At 37.6% G+C, this 22,862-nt stretch overlaps 2 protein-coding genes across 2 annotated transcripts in view; both read right to left on the bottom strand.

Moving 5' to 3' along the window:
* DYTN (dystrotelin) overlaps positions 1–9,336 on the bottom strand; it is a 63,787-nt gene extending 54,451 nt beyond the window's left edge. The window contains exons 1-7 of the mRNA XM_065670112.1: positions 9,276–9,336; positions 6,409–6,483; positions 4,668–4,869; positions 2,545–2,630; positions 1,575–1,663; positions 835–906; positions 337–500 (exon numbers count right to left, since the gene is read on the bottom strand). Of these exons, the coding sequence (XP_065526184.1) occupies positions 337–500; positions 835–906; positions 1,575–1,663; positions 2,545–2,630; positions 4,668–4,869; positions 6,409–6,483; positions 9,276–9,321 (734 nt within the window). The 5' untranslated portion in view covers positions 9,322–9,336. The remainder of the gene's footprint in view (positions 1–336; positions 501–834; positions 907–1,574; positions 1,664–2,544; positions 2,631–4,667; positions 4,870–6,408; positions 6,484–9,275) is intronic.
* Positions 9,337–15,271: 5,935 nt separating this feature from the next.
* MDH1B (malate dehydrogenase 1B) lies at positions 15,272–22,807 on the bottom strand. Its single transcript, XM_065672749.1, has 9 exons — positions 22,756–22,807; positions 22,353–22,465; positions 21,296–21,430; positions 20,993–21,135; positions 19,841–20,343; positions 18,610–18,751; positions 17,489–17,652; positions 16,201–16,340; positions 15,272–15,411 (listed from the first exon to the last, which is right to left on the bottom strand). Exons 1-9 carry the CDS (start codon positions 22,775–22,777, stop codon positions 15,343–15,345), a joined length of 1,431 nt encoding a protein of 476 aa, XP_065528821.1. The 5' UTR covers positions 22,778–22,807; the 3' UTR covers positions 15,272–15,342.
* Between the last annotated feature and the right edge of the window lie 55 nt (positions 22,808–22,862).

Below are 22,862 nucleotides of genomic sequence, written 5' to 3'. Positions count from 1 at the left end.
CTTAGATCAGTAAGATGCTAAGATGAATAACTTAACTAACCAGTTGATACACCTGACTATGGGATAAAGAACTAAGAAATGAGATACACAGGTTTAATTTGCTTTACCACTGAACTACCAGTTTACTTTCAGTAAATCTCCATAATCATGTCTGCTAGTGAGCTAAAGAGAAGCAGGATGCAGGCTTGAGCACTAGGCTGTGATGGTTCTTTCTTTCCATATCTTACTTGTTAAATTAGATTTTGCTTAATACAGCAGTTAGAGCCTGTAAGGTATGCAAACAGTGGTAAGAACTATATATGTAGATGCTATAGACTGCAGTAATTACTCACACACCTGAGGCCTGTAATGGGGAAAATTTTGCAGACTTTACATCTGGCTTGGTGCGAAACCATTGCTGTGGCTGATAATCTGTAACATGTAGGGAGCCACAGAAGAACAGCAGGCTCAGATCTTAGCCAAGACATGAATTTTTCTTCAACAATTGCTGAATTCAGAACCTGGAAAAAATACATGTCTCAAGTTCAGCCGTTTACATCAAAAGAGCTGGTTTCTCGTCTATAATTCTTAATAAAAGCTGATATTGGACTCTGCTAGCATAGATTTTCATGTAAAATGTTACTGGGTTCTAAAAGGCTTGCAATAAATGCAAATCTTCAGTAGTCTTACTGAGGACCTTTTCTATAGCTATAAATCCTCCTATACTGTGAGACTGACAATCAGTCCTGCCCCTTAGAAGTAGATACTGGTGTATGTTATATGGTGATATGCTTGCAATTTTAATCAACCAGCAACATTGACAATCATTTCACAGGATATCATAATTTCACTCACCCCATGGAAACAGCTGCGAGTTGCAATTTCCACACAAGACAGAGTGCAGCCTTCTCCCACAATGGCTGGTATCTGCATCAAGAAGAAAGGCTCAAAAACACCTCAATAAAAAGCAGATGTTCCCATCATGCTCTGCTGAGATAGTGACAGCACACAGATGGTGAAGTATCTATAGAAATGCCATTTTACACACTGTTCTGAAAAAATCCTGTTCGTATTCATACCATCAGCATGCAATTTCATAGTTAAGTATGTGTCAGAATGATTTGCTTCCAGCTCACTTACTGAAATGGATCAACATGCTATGTTGCCATGCTAGAATACTGAAGGACACTGGGTTTTAACCACAGGGGTCATTTTCAGATCTCATTTTCAGCACCAGTTCAGCTGGAAATACATGTATACTAAGGCATTTTTCTGCAACTGCAAGCTATTCTAGTGAGTTCAAACATCTGAAGTTTGGAGTCACTTTAGGAACAGCTGTGTGCAGCTGTTCCCAGGACATGTAAGCTCCAGAAAAAATGAATGCACAGAGGTACTGATGCAAGTGGTGACACTGACTGAGAAAAGCTGTAGAACTTGAATCTTTTATCTACTTCTCATGGTAGCTCCCTATGTCTGCAGAGCGCCCCACTGACTTTAGTCTGATAATGTAACTGGATATAAAACCATGTATTTTTTCTCCTAGATTAGGATACTCGTTCAAGATCTGTTGTGTAACAGCACTGCCGCAGCATTACCTGATTTAAGTCTGTTAGTAGGCTTCTCAGGGCACTACGGGTGATCAAGGCCATCTTCCCATCAGGGGTAGAGTAAAACTGGAAGAAAGCTGAAAACAACCAGAGGAAAGAAACTGGAATCCTGGCAGAGCCTGAAGTGTCTTCTAGCTACTCATTCTCAAACTACCTACATGACGACTGCAGTTTACCAAATAAACCCCTCAAGGAAGTTCCCCTTAATGTCTATCTAACAGGTGTTCAGTGACTGCTGGGACAATAATTTCTTCCTACAGGCAGGGAAAAGAGAAGGAAAGCAAGGATATTATGACAATTCCTTGTTCCTGGCAGTTAAGACAGGTAAGGATGAAGGAAAAAATTTCATGACTGTAAGAAAAATATTTAAATTTGTTTATACAAGATAGGCCCTATTTAAATTGTGAACTGTTAATTCCAATTGTTACTTGGAAGGAGCTACACAATATGCAGTGGGGGAATATGAGGCCAATACGCCACTTGTGGTCCGTTTGCTCTCCATTTTGAGCATTTAATCCAAGCAGAAATCTTTGTGCTGCACATTGCATCAGACTACTTTTACCTGTTTTACTCAGTCTTTTTAAGCATTTTTGTCTAATGTTAAAAAGCTTCCTGGATCAAATATATAAAACTGCTTTCTAATTCAATGACATCTGAAATTAGAGACTTTCTGGGTTTTCTCTGCTAGGCAAAAAGAAATTGCCCTTCATTTTTAAGCTCTACTTATCTTAAACTTTACTATGACTTGTTCTGATCTTCATTCGTCTTTATGCATAGATGATTAAGGATATTGATGAAGAAGTGTTCTCTTGCAACAGCCTTTCTCTAAGCAGTCAACATAGTTTACTCTTTGTACGGCAGAGTTGTATTCTCTTTTAAATTAAAAAAAAAACCACAATGGAGATTTTTATCAATGTTCATTTTTTTAGGCAGTGTATAAAAATCATACATTTCCCACCTCTGTATTTAGCCAGTAGAGTGTCTCCTGAAAGGGCAACTAGGGCAGCTGCAGCAGATCTAGCTTTGATATAACCTGTTCCAGATCTAGGAAAATAAAATAAGATACACCACAATCACTGAGAATGTAAAAACTGAAACCTCTGAAGAAAAAAATATTGCTACATTGGAAGAAACCTTCAAGACTCCTCTCCTTTTATATGTACACAACTGATGTCACATTTTAGTGGTATTTTATGTCTAGGACCCTTTGTCACTGAACATAACTAGAGTTAACTGTTCAAGATGCCATGCAATCATAAAAAAAAAAGACAGCATCTCCTTTAAAGACTTCACATTTCAAGTAAAATTTCATTTTCATTTCATTTACAGGCATGTCCAAAAAAAAAAAATCTGCTCTTCATTTGTGGAAAGCCTTCTGAAATATGAAAGAGAAAGCAGGATTATAATCCTGGTTCTGTATTATAACATCAGGCAGCCCCAGATCTTCACTGAGCCACTCTTGGGCTGATTCTCTTTAATTTCACTGCAACTCAACTTTATCAAAAGGATATATGCAGGAGCAAGACTTCAGTTTTGAGTGTCTGACCACAAAGAATGTAGTTAGAACTACAGAAGTTAGAACCCAAGTTTGAGACATAGGCACCTAATGGAAAAATGGTTTTTTATGTGAAAACATAGCAGACATGAATTGAAATCCTGGAATTCTATATTTAAGATATTACCTTGGCAAAGCAGTATTGCACTTCCAAATACCATTACAGAAAGTTGTCTTCAAGTGTCTTTAGCTAAATTGCGTTTTTCCAGAGCATACTGCATAAAGCTACGATACACTTCCTAGAGCATGGGCTGCATGGGAAATTGTTAGTCAAAATCCGATAGATTTTGAATTTATATATTCAGTTTTCCCATGACTTTCATAGAAAAAATGTCCAAGATTAAAACTAAAGTACACAAACACAACTCCTCATGATGGTTTATGGAATTTTACTAAGTAAGACACCACAAAAATGGGGAAAAGTCCTTATGTGCTCTTGCCACTAAATACTTTCCAGTGCTCACAGTGGACAACAGCACTTTACAGGGATGCCCTGATTAGAAGAAAATTATAATATAGCTTTGTAGGCTATATAAAATAGCCTACATACATGGCAAGAAACTTGTAATTTATTTTAAAGTAATTACAGCAATAGTAAAATTGCACACTGTCCTAAGAAACCAGAAAAAAGACCAAGATAGTCCTGTTAAGAAGATTCTTTTAATCATTTCCATACAGTGCACACAAATTACAACATACTCTTGATGTCTCCAGATGTTTCATACACACCAGTTTATTCTTAATTTTAATTGATTTTTTAAGTACAAAAAAAACCCGTAACATAGGACCATAAGCAGTAGTGGTCATATTAATGACCAGTGATTGAAGAAAAAGTCCTGCAGACCTCTTACATCTCACTTTCTGTAAAAAACTTTGCTCTGATGTAGAATGGAATAAATTTCATCTGTGGTGAATAAATTACAAAATTAACTTAGCCTTTGCCTTTTAAATGGGTCACAACCCAACCCATGTTTGGTCAATTAATTCATTATTCACAAACAATACACAAGGTAAGTATACCCTGTGAGCTGCTTTCTTATTATTCACAGAAACTATTTGGTCTTCACAGGGGTTAGCTGATCAGCTTAGTTATGAGACTGTACTTTTGTTTCATAATTAGCTGATGAACTTTTTAAGCTGGAGAAAAGTGAATAATGAAAAGTACTAGCAAATTCTTGACCTTTCTATGGGTACTGTAATTCAAAAGCAAATATGCATTCTTTTTCAGGACTATATAAAAAAATCTTGGCAGCCAAAAGAAGAGCTACTCCCTGTAAAACTGTTTACAGAAAAAGTTAGCATGGACTGGCAGAAATCTGGGCTTCTAGATAATTTTGGAAACATTTGACCACTTTCTCTGATAAAGCTTTGTGCCTCATATTGCTATAGCTGAACTACTCCTGTTGTGTATACCGAGAAAAACATCACCAAAATGTAAAAGTTTGATACCAAAATGGTAAGGGAGTGAGAAACAGACTTAGCCTAGCAATACTATGTGATGGATTTACATCTGTGCATCCTCTCACCTGTCATATATTGCAGCTAGCAGGCTCAATGTGAAATCAGCGGCTCTTGGATCTACCTGGCCTGGTTTTTCTAACCTCGCCCTTTGGAACAGTTCTGTCAGCATTCCAGAGATCTGCTGCACTTTCAGAGAAATCTGCTTTTCCCTCTGTCTCTGTTCTCTTGACAGGGTGTGCTGAATCAGAGAAACATCAATCAAATCCACTGTGGAAAAATTAAGGGAGAAATGAATGAGAATCCCTGCCTTTTCATGAATGGAAGCTCAACCATTTTTCTATTAGAAGTGTCTAGCTAAGACAAGTCTGTTAGATAAAGTCTAAACCAGCATGCAGTATTTAAAAAGAAATAATCTGGGAAAGGTATTGCTGTCTACAGATGTAGCAAAACTTGTGAGGCTACAAAGATAGAACAGCTGAACTAAAATTCCCTGGATCTGATTTTGGGATAGATAAAAAGGGAATAAAATAGCATGATTAACTGCAACCAAATTATAGAGGGTAATAGCATGATTAACTGCATCCAAACTATAGACCTAACTTTAATTCTATGTATAGATAGATATTTTGTAGACTCCAGAAGAAGCAGAGGACCTAGAATATGTCCTATGATCTTTCCAACGCAGATGGGGAAATATCAGTGTGAAACACTGGTGAACCTCAATCTGGAAAACCATGTACAATTCTGGTCACCAGTGTTCAAGGAGGAGGAGAGTAACTGGGACAGATGTTGTGAGTGCTTACAGGAGACATGGAGGAGTAGGAAACAAAACTAATATAAAGCTGTGTGAATTAGCACTAGGCAAATTTACCACATCAGGCTGAGATCAGACTAAATACATTTATAGAAGGGCATGCCCAAATGCAAAAATACGGTCAAGACCAACAGACTAGTCGTCTTTTCTGGGCAGCCCTGGTCTCATGAGACCTTACTTGAAGTTTAGATTGGAATTAAGGAAGAAGTTCTTTACTGTGAGGGTGGTGAGGCACTGGAATGGGTTGCCCAAGGAAGTTGTGAATGCTCCATCCCTGGCAGTGTTCAAGGCCAGGTTGGATGGAGTCTTAGGTGACACAGTTTAGTGTGAGGTGTCCCTGCCCATGGCAGGGGGACTGGAACTACATGATCTTAAGGTCCTTTCCAACCCAAACCATTCTGATTCTATGAAGACATCACTTACAGTGTTGTGCATTTTCAGCAAAAGACTGTTTCAGGTGGAAAATTCAAAAATTCCATGCGTTTTAGTTCAATATGGAATTTACATCCAGTAGCTAGGTGACAGGGAGAATGATTGTGGGGTTTGTGTTCTATCACATTTAATTTTTTCTCATTAATACTTATAGCATTAATAATTATTCATGTCAATGCATTTTTGATGCTCCACTATCATTTCCAATAAATCGACTCATAAGAAACACATGAGAATTTGACATTTAACAAGAATAAGAATATACAGATAATGATTCATAATTGCCAGTGATGTCTACATAGCAGTGTTGCAGATTGTAATAATAATTTGATTCTCCCATGCCTTTAGAATTTTACTAATGTATTTCCACTGACATTCAAAAGGGGAAAAAAAATCAATTTGAAGTACTATCTAGCTCTTAAGTGCTTGTAATACATTCTGAGAATCTCAGGTGGAAAATGAGAGAGAAACATAGCATAATAACTCATGGTGACAGCAGTACAAGTTTTGTTACAGATTCTTCTCACTGTCAAAGCACAGGATTCTCTTCAGCTACTGACACTGGCATAGACTTTGTACTGAGCGTAGTTTTAGGGCTGTTCTGTAGATTGAGCTCTGAACATCATTGAAAGCCTCTGTGAAAGAAAATAAACACACGTTACAATGGTGGTTTGTCAAAAACCAAACCAAAACAACACAACAAAATATTTAACTAAAAATCAAAAGAACTAAATATGCACTTGATCAGATAGCTTTGTGGGGAAAGTGGTCTTATGACATGATGGGTTGTAAAAGTGGTATTTAATGTATCAGAGAATCATAGAATAGTTGGGGTTGGAAAGGACCTTAAGATCATCCAGTTCCAACCCCCCTGCCATGGGCAGGGACACCTCACACTAAACCATCCCACACAAGGCTCTGTCCAACCTGTCTTTGAACACTGCCAGGGATGGAGCATTCACAACTTCCTTGGGCAACCGATTCCAGTGCCTCACCACCCTCACAGTAAAGAACTTCTTCCTTATATCCAATCTAAACTTCCCCTGTTTAAGTTTTAACCCATTACCCCTTATCCTGTTGCTACAGTCCCTAATGAAGAGTCCCTCCCCAGCATCCTTATAGGCCCCCTTCAGATACTGGAAGGCTGCTATGAGGTCTCCATGCAGCCTTCTCTTCTCCAGGCTGAACAGCCCCAACTTTCTCAGTCTATCTTCATACGGCAGATGCTCCAGTCCCCTGATCATCCTTGTGGCCCTCCTCTGGACTTGCTCCAACAGTTCCATGTCCTTTTTATGTTGAGGACACCAGAACTGCACACAATGCTCCAAGTGAGGTCTCATGAGAGCAGAGGGGCAGGATCACCTCTTTTGACCTGCTGGTCACACTCCTTTTGATGCAGCCCAGGATACGGTTGGCTTTCTGGGCTGCGAGTGCGCACTGAAGCCGACTCACGTTAAGTTTCTCATCAACCAACACCCCCAAGTCCTTCTCTTCAGGGCTGCTCTGAATCTCTTCTCTGCCCAACCTGTAGCTGTGCCTGGGCACACCTATAGAGCACACCTGCTTCTTTGTGAATCAAGTCTATCCATGGACCAGAAGAAAGGATATGCACTGTGCATACTTTAAGCCAAGATCAAAATGAAATATTTCTTCAGCCAACACTGTTTCTTGATCAGAGATACTCTTCTACAAGGAACAGTTTGTCAGTCTGCACAGCAGGGTTATTGTTTTGAAAGCCTATGTTTGCAGCATTAAACAAATTTTCTGTCAAAATTAACATCTGGGGCTCTCACAGAAGAAAAACAATTTACCAGAGCAACTGGCTTTTGACATCTCTGCTTAGTAATCTCACCCAAACTGCTTGACTAAATCCCATACCCTTCCATGATTTCAGCTCATTTCTGTCACATCACTGAAGTATGTTTCCCAGAGTGGGAAGTAAGGGCTTCTAAAAACGGCTTATACCTGATACTTTACACACATTCCTAGAACTTCAAGACACACACAAAAAGTGGGGAGGGAGGCGGGAGGCAAAGGCTTAAAAAGATTTGTTCACAAAGCTTTAGAAACTAGAAAGGGGTTTGTCAGTTATCCTCCTGTCCTAAGAGACTCTTTTTCCCTGTACTTCAGAGAGGAAGAGTTACTCACAGGTGATTAAGGTCAAAGATAAACAACAAATATGCATAACTGAGTAGAAATAACTCAGAAACTCTGGACCTGTTTAGTCTGGAAACAAGCCAATCTGTGTGCAATGGTTTCCTACAAATGTACCAGACTAATATTAATAGTCAGCAAATTATGGGCTTTGCTGCTTCCCAGATGCTGCCTAAGATACAGAAATAAGCCAATATCTGCTATACCATCTGTTTAGTCCTGCTCATGTCATGCTATGTTTTGTGATATTATTTGGAGATGTCGTGTAGCATGTCATACAATGTGAAAAATCGGTTTTGACTTCAATGCATCATCAGTTCTCTTTCTCCAGTAACCTGATCCAACGCTCTTTTTAAAGTGACAGAAAGACACCCACGGTTCTCAGTAGGCTATGGATTAAATTCCAAATGATTATTTTCAAATACAAATGCTAGAAACATACACATGATCCAACTCAAACACCTTTCATGTGCAAGATGACTAAGTGGAGGGAATCTGTTTCAGTAGCCATCTGCTACTCACTTAAGGTCCATCCTTACAGAAAAAATGTGGCCTCAAAGTAGGGCATTCTGTGCCTGTCAAGCAGTTCCAGAATTAACTTGTGAGAACACACAAGTAAAACAGCAGACAAAATAAAATTAAAAAAAAAAAGACCAAGTAAAATACAAAATATTTTAGGACTAGTTTTTATGAGAGGCTGTTTAGGGACACCAAAGTTTCACTTCTCATAGCAATGGAGCTTCCCCTTTGGACAGAAAACAAGCATGGAATAATTCTGCAGTGGGACAAATTTCACTTCAAGAGTGGTAAATGCCCTTTGTTGAGAAGCTGGCAAAGGAATTCCTATACACATACAATGCATTGTTTTCCAACATCTCCAGCTGATTACCTGCTAGTTCTGCATTTTGCATTACTTGCTATCTAGCAGATGAAGTGTCTGCTAAGATTTTGCACTCAGGAAGGAAGGGTATGGCCATCCTTCATGCCTATTCAAGAATATGTGAAACAAACCCTTATGAGACATTATAAGTCAGAGAACATGGCTCCTGAGTGCCTGACCATTCCATGAGCCCTTGCAATAACAGCAAGGAAGGTACCAGGACAGATCCAAAAATAAAGGTGGGACATCACAGCTGTGTAATTTGTCACTTATGTGCTACAACACAGAGATTCTGAAAGTTGCATGATTTCATCACAGTTCAGTAGTTTCTGTTCAAACACACAGAGAGATATTTCTTGAGAAAAGTTGGGAAAAAATGATTAAAATCCTTACCCTGCAAGTCTGGATCCATTGGAAATGAACAGATGGCATCAGGCATTCTATAACGAAATAAACTAAAGTGAAAACCCACATTTTCTAGGCAAAGACATACCAAACCATTCAAATCAAACGTTTTAATCTGAACAATTACTGGAGGCATTCCAGAAAGGAAACCAAACAGAATTACATAAAACAACATAATCATTTTAGTGCTAAGTGCAGAGAAACTCCAGAAAACTGCATGCTGTCTGCTCACGATAAAGTAGGAGTAATTCTAGTAACTGCAAAACAGTATGAGGGCAAAAACAGGCGCCAAAATAGTTTCAAGTACAGGAAATAGGATCTTCCAGTATTGAAGTGTCCAGTGTTTACAAATAGGATTACTACACAATCCATAGTATATAAATTCAGGGTCAGAGAGGGCACCTTTACACCAGACTCTTCCCAAGATTCATTGATTGCAATTAGTCACAAATCTATTTTCTAAAATGTTCAAAAAGAACTGAAGTTTTCTGCTGAGCCAACATTATTTCTTCTGGGGCTGAGAAGGAGGGGAGAAAGGAAGCGTACCCATAAATCTACTTCTTCACACAACCCTGAAAGCAAAAATGATGTCCCTAATAATAATAAAAACTGAATATCTCCCATCAGGATTTATTTCATTAGCACTTGAAACTCCAATATATTTTTAAACATTAAAATACGAATATGAATTCAGTCCAGTAACTATCAGTTACTGTTACAGCTGAAAAACATTAGATATAACAGATCTAAGTTACAAAAGGCCACATATATGGCTTATAGTGGGGGGAAAAAAGGCAATTTGCTAGAATAAATAAAAATACAATAGCTGAAAACTATCTAAAGCTTAAATAATAAATTTGGTTTGATATTAAAACTGAACTTCCTCAAATGTTCACTTTATTACATTCTTCCAGTAAGTCATTGATCATTTGTCATAAACATGACAGAATACCTGCCAATTATGAAGCATAAATATTCAATGATTTGTAATTATTGAGTCTGTCATAAATACGCTTCTCACCATTTTAATTAGCAATAGCTGCAGTTCTGTGTTGCAGTTTCTAAATAACCTATAAATACTTTAAAATGATGGGATACAGATTTACTTTAATAGCTTCTTCGTTAAAGACAACAATTTTTATTAAAATCCTTTTTTGGCAGAATTTCCACTATGTTTCTTTTTCACTATTCCTCTATTTAATTCCTTACTAAGGTTTAGACTCAAGCCTGGATTGTGTAAGACTACAGTTCTGCCCAAAATTTACATACACATGCAACTTTGCTGACACAATTACTCCTAAAATAGGTGCAGTAGTATATTCCTCTGCACAGCTTGACAGAAAAGTCAATATAGGGAAAAGAGTGAAATCAGTAGATTCTAAGCAATGAATTAAACATAAGTGTTTAGTGAAAGCTACATGTAGCAAACTATAGACTTCCAAACACACAGTTTGTCTCATGTTTTCCTGCTTTTTTTTCCCTCCACCAAAGCTACATAAAACAAAGCAAGAGGACGAATGTATAAAATACACAAGTTAAACTCACTTAAATTAGAACTCAGTCATTAGAATTTGCTCACTCGAATAAGAAGAGATCCACTGACTTGACTGAGTTATACAGCATGCATAAACTATTTGTATTTGATACTTACATTACGATGACAATTTCTATATCCAGTACAGAACAATGCCTAACCTTTAAATTACCCATATAGATAAACATACCATACTTTAGTACTAGGGTATTCATGGTCTCAAAGTTAAGTATGTGTTTATGTGTTTTACCAAACTGGCTGTCACTGTGCAACATAACATCATTTCCCATCAACCCTCCCCTCCAGAAAATTATGAAAGGCATTATTAACATAGGTAAAGTCTACATTTTTATATACAAAAGTCTATGGAGAGTCCAGATCTTGACTGCAGTAGGAGTGCTTGGGTGACATGAACAGTGTCTACTTCAGTGTTAACACGTCTACTTCATAATGAATATAACATGAAAGTAGGAGTAGTATCTGCTTGCCATTAACTATAAACTAATTCTGTTCATTGATAGACTATTTCAGCCCATGTGTTGCTGTATTTCAGTTACATGTGCCCTTTAATAATTAAAACCACTCCACAAAATGAAGCAGACTTTTAAAAGTAACTACCAATGGACAGGAAGTAAATTTTTACAATTAGAAACCCCAATCCCATTAACACAAATACTCTCATGTGCAGAACAAGAGTAGACTTATTTTTGAATCCCATTGGAATGTGCAAGAAAAGTAACGTTTGATCACTTATATGTATTTAGTTTACCTATATAAGTTCTCAGCATATGCACTTAAGCAAATAAAATTAATTTTTAAGTATGCTACATAATTAAGTTACAGTACAGAAAAAGCCAAACCAGATAAAGTAAGGAAGAAATCTTCCAATAGATTGACTTGATCACAGAGGCTTTCCTTCTTTGAAATCAGACAGCATATGATCAGCATTTTAAACGTACATAAAATAAACTACTTTTGTTTCCTGTGAAGGGTAAGAACATTCTATGTTGTTCAAAGGCTGAAATTATTGCCTTCTCTTAAATACAGTAACAGTGCTTACCTTTCTCTCAGCTACTTACTAAAGGCCCAGAAGTCAGACAGCACCGCCAGAGAAAGCTTAGTTTTATAGCACTTTAAAGCTGACTTCAAGACACAGTTCTAAAGGTTTTGCTTTTCAATGAATGCTCTTCACAACAAATGCCTGGCAAAGGCCCAGATCAAAGTATCAGGTAATGTCTAAGCAGTCAAAACAGAGAACACTAATTAATTAGTAATAAATGTCTTGAATTATTAAAGATAAAACTCCTTTGATCTCTGTTTCAAAGCAAATTTTTCTTATGGGTAGAGTGCAATATTTCTAAATTGAAGGACCTTTACTAAGTTGCTGAGAAACAATGTTGCTATAGAGACTGAAAAGGAGGTGGAAGCTGGCACAATAATACAGAAAGCACAGTGTGCCATAGCAAACAGTTGGTGCTACTACACAAAGAGGGAAAAATAGTAAGTCCTAGTGGTAATGTCCTAGAGTAAGAATTCTTTAGACCAAATATAAAGCTTACACACTTGTCAGTACACCCAAGTGCTAGTGTTTATGCAGCATATATACAACATTTGTGAGACATACACTTCTCTTAAAGCCCTTTCCATACATTTTTCAACAGTTACTCTAGTACCCAGTTAGTAGGATTCATCAATGCTATGAATATCCTACATACATATCATTACTTAGTAACTTGTGAAAAAATGTGTACCGTTTACTTATTACTTATAGAAATTACTTATTACTCATAGAAGCACCAAACTTAGTGATGACCAAGTCAGACTGTTCTACAGCTGCAACCAACTGTGAATATTTTAGCTTTAATATTATTTTTATTCTTTCTTTCTCTCCTAAGCAAAAGATAGGTAAAGGAACTTTTCCATTCTATTATGCTTACACAAGGAAAGACCTGAATTTCCATGCAGGCCATGAGGCAAATCTAATTAGAATAATTTAGGATACAAGAGACATCCAAGACATTTGTTTTGCCTCTCTCCTCCCAACCTCTGAGAAAAAATTCTTTGCCTGTGGTTTTCAGGTAGTGACCCAGAAGTTTGGTATGGATGCTTATATATTGCAGAAACAGTTCATCTGCTTCTCATTAAGAGCTATGCAGTGTTGGTGCTTGAATTGCAGCTTGTTTGAACTACTTCCTCCAAAGAATTCAAAGAGTAAATGACTGCCAAATCATATTCTGTATAGAAAAAAAACCAAACCCCACAAATGTAAATACACATTAGAGAAGTTCACTTTTCCTATTCTGTCTTGGTAAGGAGCTACAGAACAAACCAAGTAGTTTGTAAAGACTGCTGGTAGCATCCTTCCCTGCTATGCTCCCCTAAGACATCTGCCTCCAGGTGCTCCTCAGAGACTCAGACAATTTTCTGTGCATACACCACTAGAAACTAATTCTCTGAAGACTGCTTCTTCCTGAAATGAATGATTCCTAGCCACTTTCTTCAAGACTTTTTTACAACACTTGTCTCTGCAACTCCCACATGAACTCCTCTGTGAAGATACTTGTAACAATATATCAGATACTGTACATGTTGCTTCTCCCATATACAGTTCATATACAGTAAGGAAGTACACTCATCCAACTCCCTTGTGATACCCCAGCTTTCCGATCTCCTCTTCCTAAGAGCAGTGAGACTCTCCTTCTAATTCTGTACACGTCAGCTAATAAATAGCAAATAAACTCCTCTTGGTTTTCTCATGTAAGAAGATGTCTACCCCTGTTCAGAGTTTGAACCTCCACTTGAACGGAAATAATTCATGTATTCCAACTATTGATACCTGATTCAAAGAAGAGGAAACCTTTTATTTTGCTTTAAACACATCCGATAAAAAAATCAGCAACTACAATAATATTTCATTTAACAGTTTACATCTTTTAAGACACCAAAAGACATGCCAGTGCAAGTAGTTCATCAGTAATTCTGTTTAGACAAGGACTTAATTGATTCCATGTTTGACTTAAAACGTATGAGTAGTCCCTATGAAACTCATGAAATAAATAAGAAACACAGAGACAAAAACGATCTTGTCACTAAGGAGTTGTATGCACTTAAATTTTTGTGTTAAATATCAGCTTTGCCTGAGGATATATATTCTTACACAGTACTGTGTTTCATTACATCTGAGACATGAATCTGGAGTCATAAAACTGCTACTCCTATGTGCTACTCCCAATCTTGCTTTGAATTGTCAAAATATGAACATTTTAGACATTAAACGATGTTTTCAAAATGTTTTACTGGTCTGAAGAAGTAGAAATCCTAGACTCATTAAAGGCTCCATATAAAGAATGTTATATTCACACTGTTTTTGAAACATTTTTCTTCCTACAGATTTCCAGGTTTTTGACAAGGAAGACACTGTAAAAACTGTGACAATGTTTAGCCTTTCTTTGAGCAATGGAAAGCATCATTTTAGTATGGGAACTTTCAGCATTTCTCCTCCAGACAGCTCTCGTTAAAATAAGCCAGCAGGCAAGGTTTCCATTTCTGTAAGAAGAGCAAAAACAGTACATATTTTTGCCAGCCTCCTAAATACTTACATGTGTAAAGTGATACGCAGGGCACTTCAGGAAGTGAACTTGGCAGTATCGTGTGGCCTATAGCTTTTCCATGTGCTTCTCAGTATTAGGAAGGGATGTTGGAGTTGTTCTATAGATTTTTAGTTGCAATTTCTCACATCACATCAATTTCAAAAACCTAAGTCAAGATAAACTTGGTGTGTCATTAATAAACAAAGGAAATAGCTTCATAATATATAATGTAGGGGTATTTAAAAGGTTTTTCATCTATTGTAACTGAAAGAAGTGGCAGATGTGGCTGCCACTTACTGAGATTGTCTTCTCTATAGAAAGTAGGAATATATCATTTTTTAGCCTGTTGTCTTCGGGTGTCTCAACCTTTTCTTCTTCTGACAGGCTTATAGACTAAAGATATTGAATGAACTATTTGGTACTGTAACAAACAGAAAAAATAAGAAGTTTCAGTTCCAGTTTACATGTTTTTTTCCCTCTGTTAGAAATTTAACGCTTGATTTCTAGATAGTATGGAATAGTAAAATACAGTAAAGAATAGCTTCAAAAACATATAGTAGGACATATGGTGAAAAGTGCTTTTCCAATGAGAGTCACTTGGGTTAAAAAGATTTTATATTTACTAATAACCTAAGATAAAATGTGTAATACTAAACGTATTATTTATACTCAGATTTTATATTCATGATCTGTGAATGACACAAGAAAACCTCATCAAAACAAGGTTGCTACCGTGCAGGCTTGCCCCCACTATCACCATGTTCCAGGCATAGTCAGGATACATCAAACACTTATTTATACTCATTCCTGAACGATTTTATATCCATTTTAAATGAAAGGGACATAAAATAAGAATACATTACTTAAATTCACACTTAAAATTTGATCTGATCTTTTATGGGAAGAAAAACTCACCCTGACGCAAATATTTTTAACTAGTGATTTTATCACCTCTGTATGGTTGCATTTCTTGTATTTCCTTTAGTGCAACGAGCTTTTCCTATTGGAAAAAAATAATGGAATGGGAGAATGGAAAGAATAAAGAATGGAGGGAAAAAAAAAAGAAAACCGAACAAAAAAACCAAACCAAAACCCAAACCAAACAACACAGCTTTACTATCACTCATTGTTTTCATCCACTGTAATTTGTAGCACAAACTTAAAATATGTTAAAATCAAATAATCCTTACATGTTACTAGTATGGCTGAAGATCCCAAAATCTGATAGAAGCTAGAATGTAGAGCTTGGGACCAGTCTTTTTAGTATTTTATATTTAGTCAAATTATTTTTATCTCACTAAGTGCTAAGAAGTTCATGATGAAATTATCTCCCGCCAATTTCGTACTTTCTGAAAAATCCCTCATTCTAATAAAATCTGTCCTTCATTCATGCAGAATCACAGCTATAAAGATCCCAAAAGATATGTCTCTGGCATATATAAACTACTCTGAATATTACACAAGCAAAATCAACATCAGCAACATGGAATGTAGAAACATTAAATTAAAGCTCATATTTCTGTTTGGCAAAACTTGCAGAACTTGGGGCGCAAATTCTACACTCACATAAGTAAACTTATCATTTCCTTTCTGGGCAACAGAACAGTTGTCTGTTCATTTCAATATATTAATAGTACCTTACACTTATAAATACCTGCATTTATTATACTTAAGTGCATGTGTGCAGTTTGTCTAACATTCGGCGTCAAGGTCTCAGTATTCAAAATTATACTGTGATGTACCCATAGGTGGCAGAATGGGCATACTATTAGATAGAAGAAATAGTCACCTGAATCAGCTCATGGGCTAAGCATCCCAGAACATCTTGGGTCTTTTTATTGATTTTTAACTCTGTCATGACTTCCCAGTTACCATTCTGGAACCTCACTGGCATAGAGAAGACAATACCTTCAGGAACACAAAACCGACCTGAAGAAAAGGGAAAATATGACCCAAACATATTATTTCTGATTAAAAGACACATCCTCACCACTGTCAAGATTAAGTCCTACAAACTTGCAAAAGTCTGCATCCGTAAGATCTTAGTATAAATGGACACTGAGTTCCCTTTTTACTGTCACTTCTTTTTTATTGAGATTTACATTAATCATAGAATCATAAAATAGTTTTGTTTGGAATGGACCTCTAAAAGGCATATAGTCCAACCCCCTACAGTGACCAGGGATATTTTCAACTAGATAAGGTTTCTCAGAGCCCCATCCAATCTGACCTTGAATGTTTCCAGCCATGGGGCATCCAAGACCTCTCTGGGCAACCTGTGCCAGTGTTTCACAACCATTATTTCTTAATAAATTTAATAAATTTCTTAAAAAAATTCTTCCTTATATCTAGTTTTAATCACCCCTCTTTTAGCTTAAAATCATTACCCCTTTCTCTATTGCAACAGGCCCTACTAAAAAGTCTGTCCCCATCTTTCTTATATGTTCCCTTAAGTACTGGAAGGCTGCTGTCAGGTCCCCCTGGTGCCTTCTCTTATCCAGCCTGAACAACCTCAGCTCTCTCTGCCTTTCTTCATAGGAGAGGTGTTAACATCCTTCTGGTCATTTTAGTGGCACTCCTCTGGACCAACTCCAACAGGTCCATATATTTCTTGTGCTGTAACACAATTGCTGTGAATTTTACATCTTAAAAAGGGGTCTTTTTTCTTTCTTTTTTTTTTTTATTTCATACAAGAATTAAATGGCTGTTGTGAAACATTCCATTTATTGAGGTACATAACTACACAAGAAGAATATACTTTCATAGCTTAGGATTTAAGAACTACAAACAGTCCTTGCACAAAACACACCTGAAAGCACTTAAACTAAAAGACTAAGAGACAACCTGCAACAAGACAATATTAACCTAAGAGATGCTTTTAAGAAGTGAGCATCAAATCACAAGCGCTGGAGTGCAAAATTGTTTAGATTTGGAAGTTCTTATGCTGAAACAAATTCTCAGGCTCCTGTTATATCATGATTATTTTACAAGTTTTTATTAAATTAAAAATCTTGAATAAAAAATATTATACACACTGGGGAAATCTACAAGAGAATATGTAGCGCAAAAGTAGTTACCTTCAGTATGTATTCCCACAGAAACGATCTCCTCAGGAGGAGAGCCATGATACCAGTATCTTAGCACAGTGGCCACCGCGTGAGCAGGTAACAGTCCTCCATAGCGACAGAGCTGGGAACTCAGTGAACTCTGTGCAGACTGCAATTCTGAGTGGATCCATTCGCTGGCAACAAAAAAGTGAAGGAAAAAAAAAGGAAGAGAAAACTAAGGCAACTGCAGGAAGACTAGCTGTCTAGAGAAAAAAGAAAGAACTAAACCTGAGGGAAGAAAATAGTCAAAACTTACTCAGACTTCACTGCTGAAGGTGCCGAAAGACAAAAAAAATGGGGTCTAACAAACAGTGGCTCAAAAGGTAACAACAAGCACTACTTACCTGTGAAAGTCAGGTCACTTACTCAAGTCATAACCTCTATCATTACTATTTACATGTATTACTGTCTTCTCCAAGGACCGAGCTGTGAACCATAATTTCCCTGGGCTAGGCGCAGGACAAGTGTAGAACAAAAGAAATCCCAGCTGTCCAGTAAATGCTAGGTTTAGATCAGAGTGGGAGCTTCAGATAGCCAGGCCTTAGTGTATGTCATATCTGCTGCCTCTCACTACACCCACTACACCACTAACCCTTTCTCAGATACTTTCAACAAGAAGCTATATAGTGCCAGGTATCTTTTTTATGTATGTGAACAAATTGTCTGTTTTGGGAAAATGACAATATTAATGCGCTCAGGCTGTACGTTCAATGGAATACAGGTACTTTAAGGTGTAGATATATGTTTAGTATTATTTTAGAGTTTCTTCATGCATACTAGACATCTAAGTCTGGACTTCCATTACTTCTTACAGGCAGCTCATGATATGATAGAAGAGAAGCACACTTAATGTGTAGGAAAGTACAGTTATCAACAAAGTTGGCAGAAAAGTCAGAACTCAGCTTCTCAACTTCTGTGGCAGACTGAGTACTTCAGTTTGAGTTTTCCTTTATTATGCACAGCTCTAATCAGTAAGGACAAATCTTGAAAACAAAGAACCTTTCTTGATGTTTAGTATACAGTTCAGAGAACCATGAATTAAAAGCAGTTATCTAGTTTTACCTTAAAAAAAGATAAAATCTGTACTGTACCTATCATAAATCATATTCAACAAAGGACGTGAAAAATCAGCTGGGCCCCAGATAGCACAGTCATATCCATAAAGTTTTGCATGTGACAAATCAATGTAGTTAGAGCCAGTAATATTGCCCCAGACAATCACGTTTTTAACTCCTGTAACAGAGGAAAGTACGTAGATTAATGAAGACACAGACAAATACTTTCACAACATAGGCTGGACCAGATGACCTAAAGAAATCCCTTTCAAGATGAATTATTCTTCAGTTCAGTGTTCTGCCTCAATAGCAGAAATCATTTGATCTGAAAAAAGCAACAGGGTTTTCTATAACATTCGAAATCTCATCACATACTGAAAAAAGAACTTTTCCTGAAAAGACAAATTTATATCATGTTATTGTATGTAACAGAAAAAAACCTAGTAAATACTTAGCTGTCAGAACCAAAACAAATCTTGTTACAAATATACAGCAATGTTCCTTTTAAAATCCTGTAAATGCAAAAATAGAAATCCTAAGTAAAAAAAATTATTAAGACAAAAATATCTCCCTACTTTGGTACAAGAGGAATTTCTCAAGTAACCTGCTGATAGGCTATTTAGCCGATTCACTTATTTTTCTATTTTATTAGGCTCCAAAATATTTAGACTTGTCATTGATGACCAGTTCCTATCTCTGTAATATTGAAAGAATGCTGATGCTGAGCAGACCGTTGAAGCACACTTTTGCTATGCAGTGCAGAACCATGTAAATATACCCAAGCTATAACAATTGACCTGAGGAAGAAAGCTAATTAACCCAGAAATAATACTACAACACAGTTCTACTATGCTATCATTATCTGCACAGCAGCATGTTGTGTTTATTCGCAGCTAGTCTGTGTGTCTCCAAAATAACAATGTGCTGCAGAATGCAAATGTAATCTTGAAGTGCTAGTTCCTGACCTGCAACACAGCTCAGTTCTTCTTAGCGTATTTCCAGCATGAAATACGCATCAGAATGGCAGGGCTGTATCCAAGAGTTAGCAAAAGAACTGACATTCATGGGATCAGGCACAGATCCAGATAGCAGTGAGCACAAGAGAATGGTAGTCACACCCTGGCATTCCCTAGAGCCATTCAATTCAGTATAAAGGGTGCTCTGCTGTGCTTGCACTTTATGCATATTAACTGTGTTCTGCAATGTATTCCCAAAGGTGTCCATCCACTGAATTCTCCAAATGTTACCAGAACACGTAAATAGTCACCTGCTACATTTGTATTCAGCTTCCTGGCCAGCGTGGCTTTAGTTGCACTTTCCCAGGTTGACGCAATGGCAATGACATTTTTAGGCTTAATGGATGGGCCATATGTCATAATCATCAGCGCCTTAAGGTTCACAAAGGTTTTTCCTGATGAAATTACTCTGACCTCACTCTTGGCATTCTTCTCAATCAAGGGAGCATACACTTGACAGATCTCACTCACTTCTCTTATGTAGTTCCCAAGTGACTGGACTTCACAGTTTAAGAGGACATCATCAAGAACAATGACAACATCGGCTTGGATAAAAGCCTCATCTATTTCAGTGTGCTCTGAAATACTGCGGAGGAGTGGGAGTGCCATGTCTTCAGCTTCCATTACAATACCACAAAGAATTTCCTTAAACTGGTCAGTGTCAAGCAAATGGATACTGATTTCTGTGGTCATGCCAAACACTTCTCCATTTGCCAACAGAGGGATCAGGTGATAACAGATTGGAGATGATGCACTGATAAGAGAGTGAGATAGAAAAATTATAGTTAACAACTAACCACTGCTTGTTTGGAAGAAGTACAGAAATAACACCAAAGATCTTTCTTGAGTATTTATGTTTAAACAGACCATTAATTTGGATTACTCTTTCTGTCATTTTAAGAGGTTAAAATTTACAACAGTTGGGTCCTCCTTTCATTTGAAGGTTTTTCCATTCTATACATTTCACACACCACTTAAAAACTGTTGTCTTTAAAGAACCACATTTTTTTAAAAAGAGGCTCTGTTAGGACTACCAGAAACAAAGACATTTCTGAAGCTACAACTGCAATAGACACTTTACTTCTATAAGTATTTCACAAAACAAAAAGATAGTTGCATTACAAAATTCCTAGGTTATTTTGTAAATACTTGCTTTTCACTAAAATGATCTGGGGTGTAAATGTTGCCTGTTCACATCCCTCAACTAACCCGGTGCAAAATGTAAGAAAAGTAGAAATGATTTCTAAATTATATACTGAATGCTTATAGTGAGGGGTGCAGAACCTGATTCAAATCAGCAAATTACAGATAACTTCAGATGACTACACCTATTATATGTGATGGGAAAAAGCGCTTTCCTCTGAAGCTGAGTGAAACTTCTTAGATATTCTTCTTACTCTCACCTGGTGATCCAGATCTGCAAAGGCTTGATAAGATTTTTAATCTCTTCCTCCTCTTTTTCAATTTCAATATACTCCTGGAGGTTCTCCTCAGCAACACTTAACATTTCCTCACTCAACATCCTTGAGGTGATGCCATAATAGTGCTAAGAACAAAAAGGATTATCTCTAATCAAACAACAACCCAAACACAGCAAGGTAACATTAGAAGGATAGCTCTATTTACATTTCAAGGATGAAAAAAGAACGACAGTGTTATAAGAAACTGTAAAATATTTGTTTACAGTATTAAAGGCAGCTCATTACCTGCGTGTATTCCAGAAAATCATTAAGTCCTCCCAGAAGCAGACCCTTTCCTCCACGGTCCAACAGTTCTCTCCAAATGATAGGAGAAGATCTGTGTTCCCATCCATTCATTTCACAAATGTCATGAAGCCACTGCTAATGTAAACATCCCCACCAAAAGGTTTTAATGCTTTCCCACATTTGATAACAATTAAATGTCACAGTTATAAACATTCTTATTTCCTGTCAAAACAGAATCATGGAATCAAGTGCTTCACAACTTATGTATCACTGCATGAAAAGTAGTGGGGATAACACAAAGCAAGGCATGGTGATTCACTGTGATATCTCTGCAAAAGGTCTAACTCCTGCTTGGTTTTACTGTTGTAATTGTGCTTAGTTGTCTTAATGGTACTGAAAATAGCAATGTTGTGAAGCAGCAAGTAATCCAAGGATTCTTATTTAACTGCAGAATGTAGGTAAATTGCTATTCAGTTAACTATTTGAGTTACTTGGCTGGGGTGTCAAGCAAATAGAAGAGGTAAGAAACATTACAGTACTGTCTATCCCATGAATTAATGCTGTATCTTTTTTTAGTTCCTCATAGGGACTACAGTGGATCTATGGCAACACGTCTACAACAAAAGTACCCAGAAAAGCCCATCACATTGTAAACAAGTATGTGAGGCTTAGTTTCATACTTTCATTGTCATTCAAAGCCCTTGAATGCCAGAAATGTTCTTGATAAGTAACAACTCTGAAGGCATATGTAATCACAGTGTGCAAAAGATTTACAGGATGAGCAGCCATTTACACATAATAAAAAAAAAAAATAAACTTGAATTTCTTACTGACAGAACACAGCTCTAGGCTGGCCCACAATTTGTGCCCATCTTCCCGTGGTAAGGCTCACGAGAATGCCAGTCTCTCATAACATTTGAACCTTTCCCCTGGCTAGCTCTTGTACATCCAAAGCTGCTTCTGCAGTACCTCTATCCACATATCGAAACACTAACACATGAGATGCTGGAGCCAAGCCCTGGGGCACCTAGCAAGGATGTGACTCACAATCCCTTACCTCCCATTTGTCAGGGTGCTGAGTGATCTTGTGAACCCTGAAGTTCGGCAAGTTAGCCTGGAGATAGTCCGCCAGGAGTTCAGCTTTGGCATAGTAAGGGCAGTTAGCCTTACCTGTGGACACAGCGACATCACCACAAACACAAGATGTTGTGACATTAACTGATAAGGGCTTATACAGACCGAACGCTTTTAAATCGTACTGATTAACAGTTTTACATGACCAGCATCCTGTGAGTTTCAAGAAAGTAACGGAACAGGCACATGAGCCAGCGAAGAAAGGGCAATTTCTGAGGCAGAACAGCCTCTTCAGCCAGTGTTTAAGAGGCTGAGGGGGTCACCCCGGGGGGGGGGGCACATCAGGAGAGAGGCAGTTGCCCCATGACGGGACGAGGGCGCCTCACCTGCCACCACCACCTTGGCCATGCTCGCGGCTCCCTCCGACGGTCGCTTCGGCGTTGCCCGGCAACGCGCCGCGCGCCGGGGCGGTTTGTCCCTCGGCCCGCGCCGT

Source organism: Lathamus discolor, chromosome 3 (assembly GCF_037157495.1).
Source record: "Lathamus discolor isolate bLatDis1 chromosome 3, bLatDis1.hap1, whole genome shotgun sequence".
Lineage (NCBI taxonomy): Eukaryota > Metazoa > Chordata > Aves > Psittaciformes > Psittacidae > Lathamus > Lathamus discolor.
This window is presented reverse-complemented; position numbering and strand designations above follow the sequence as displayed.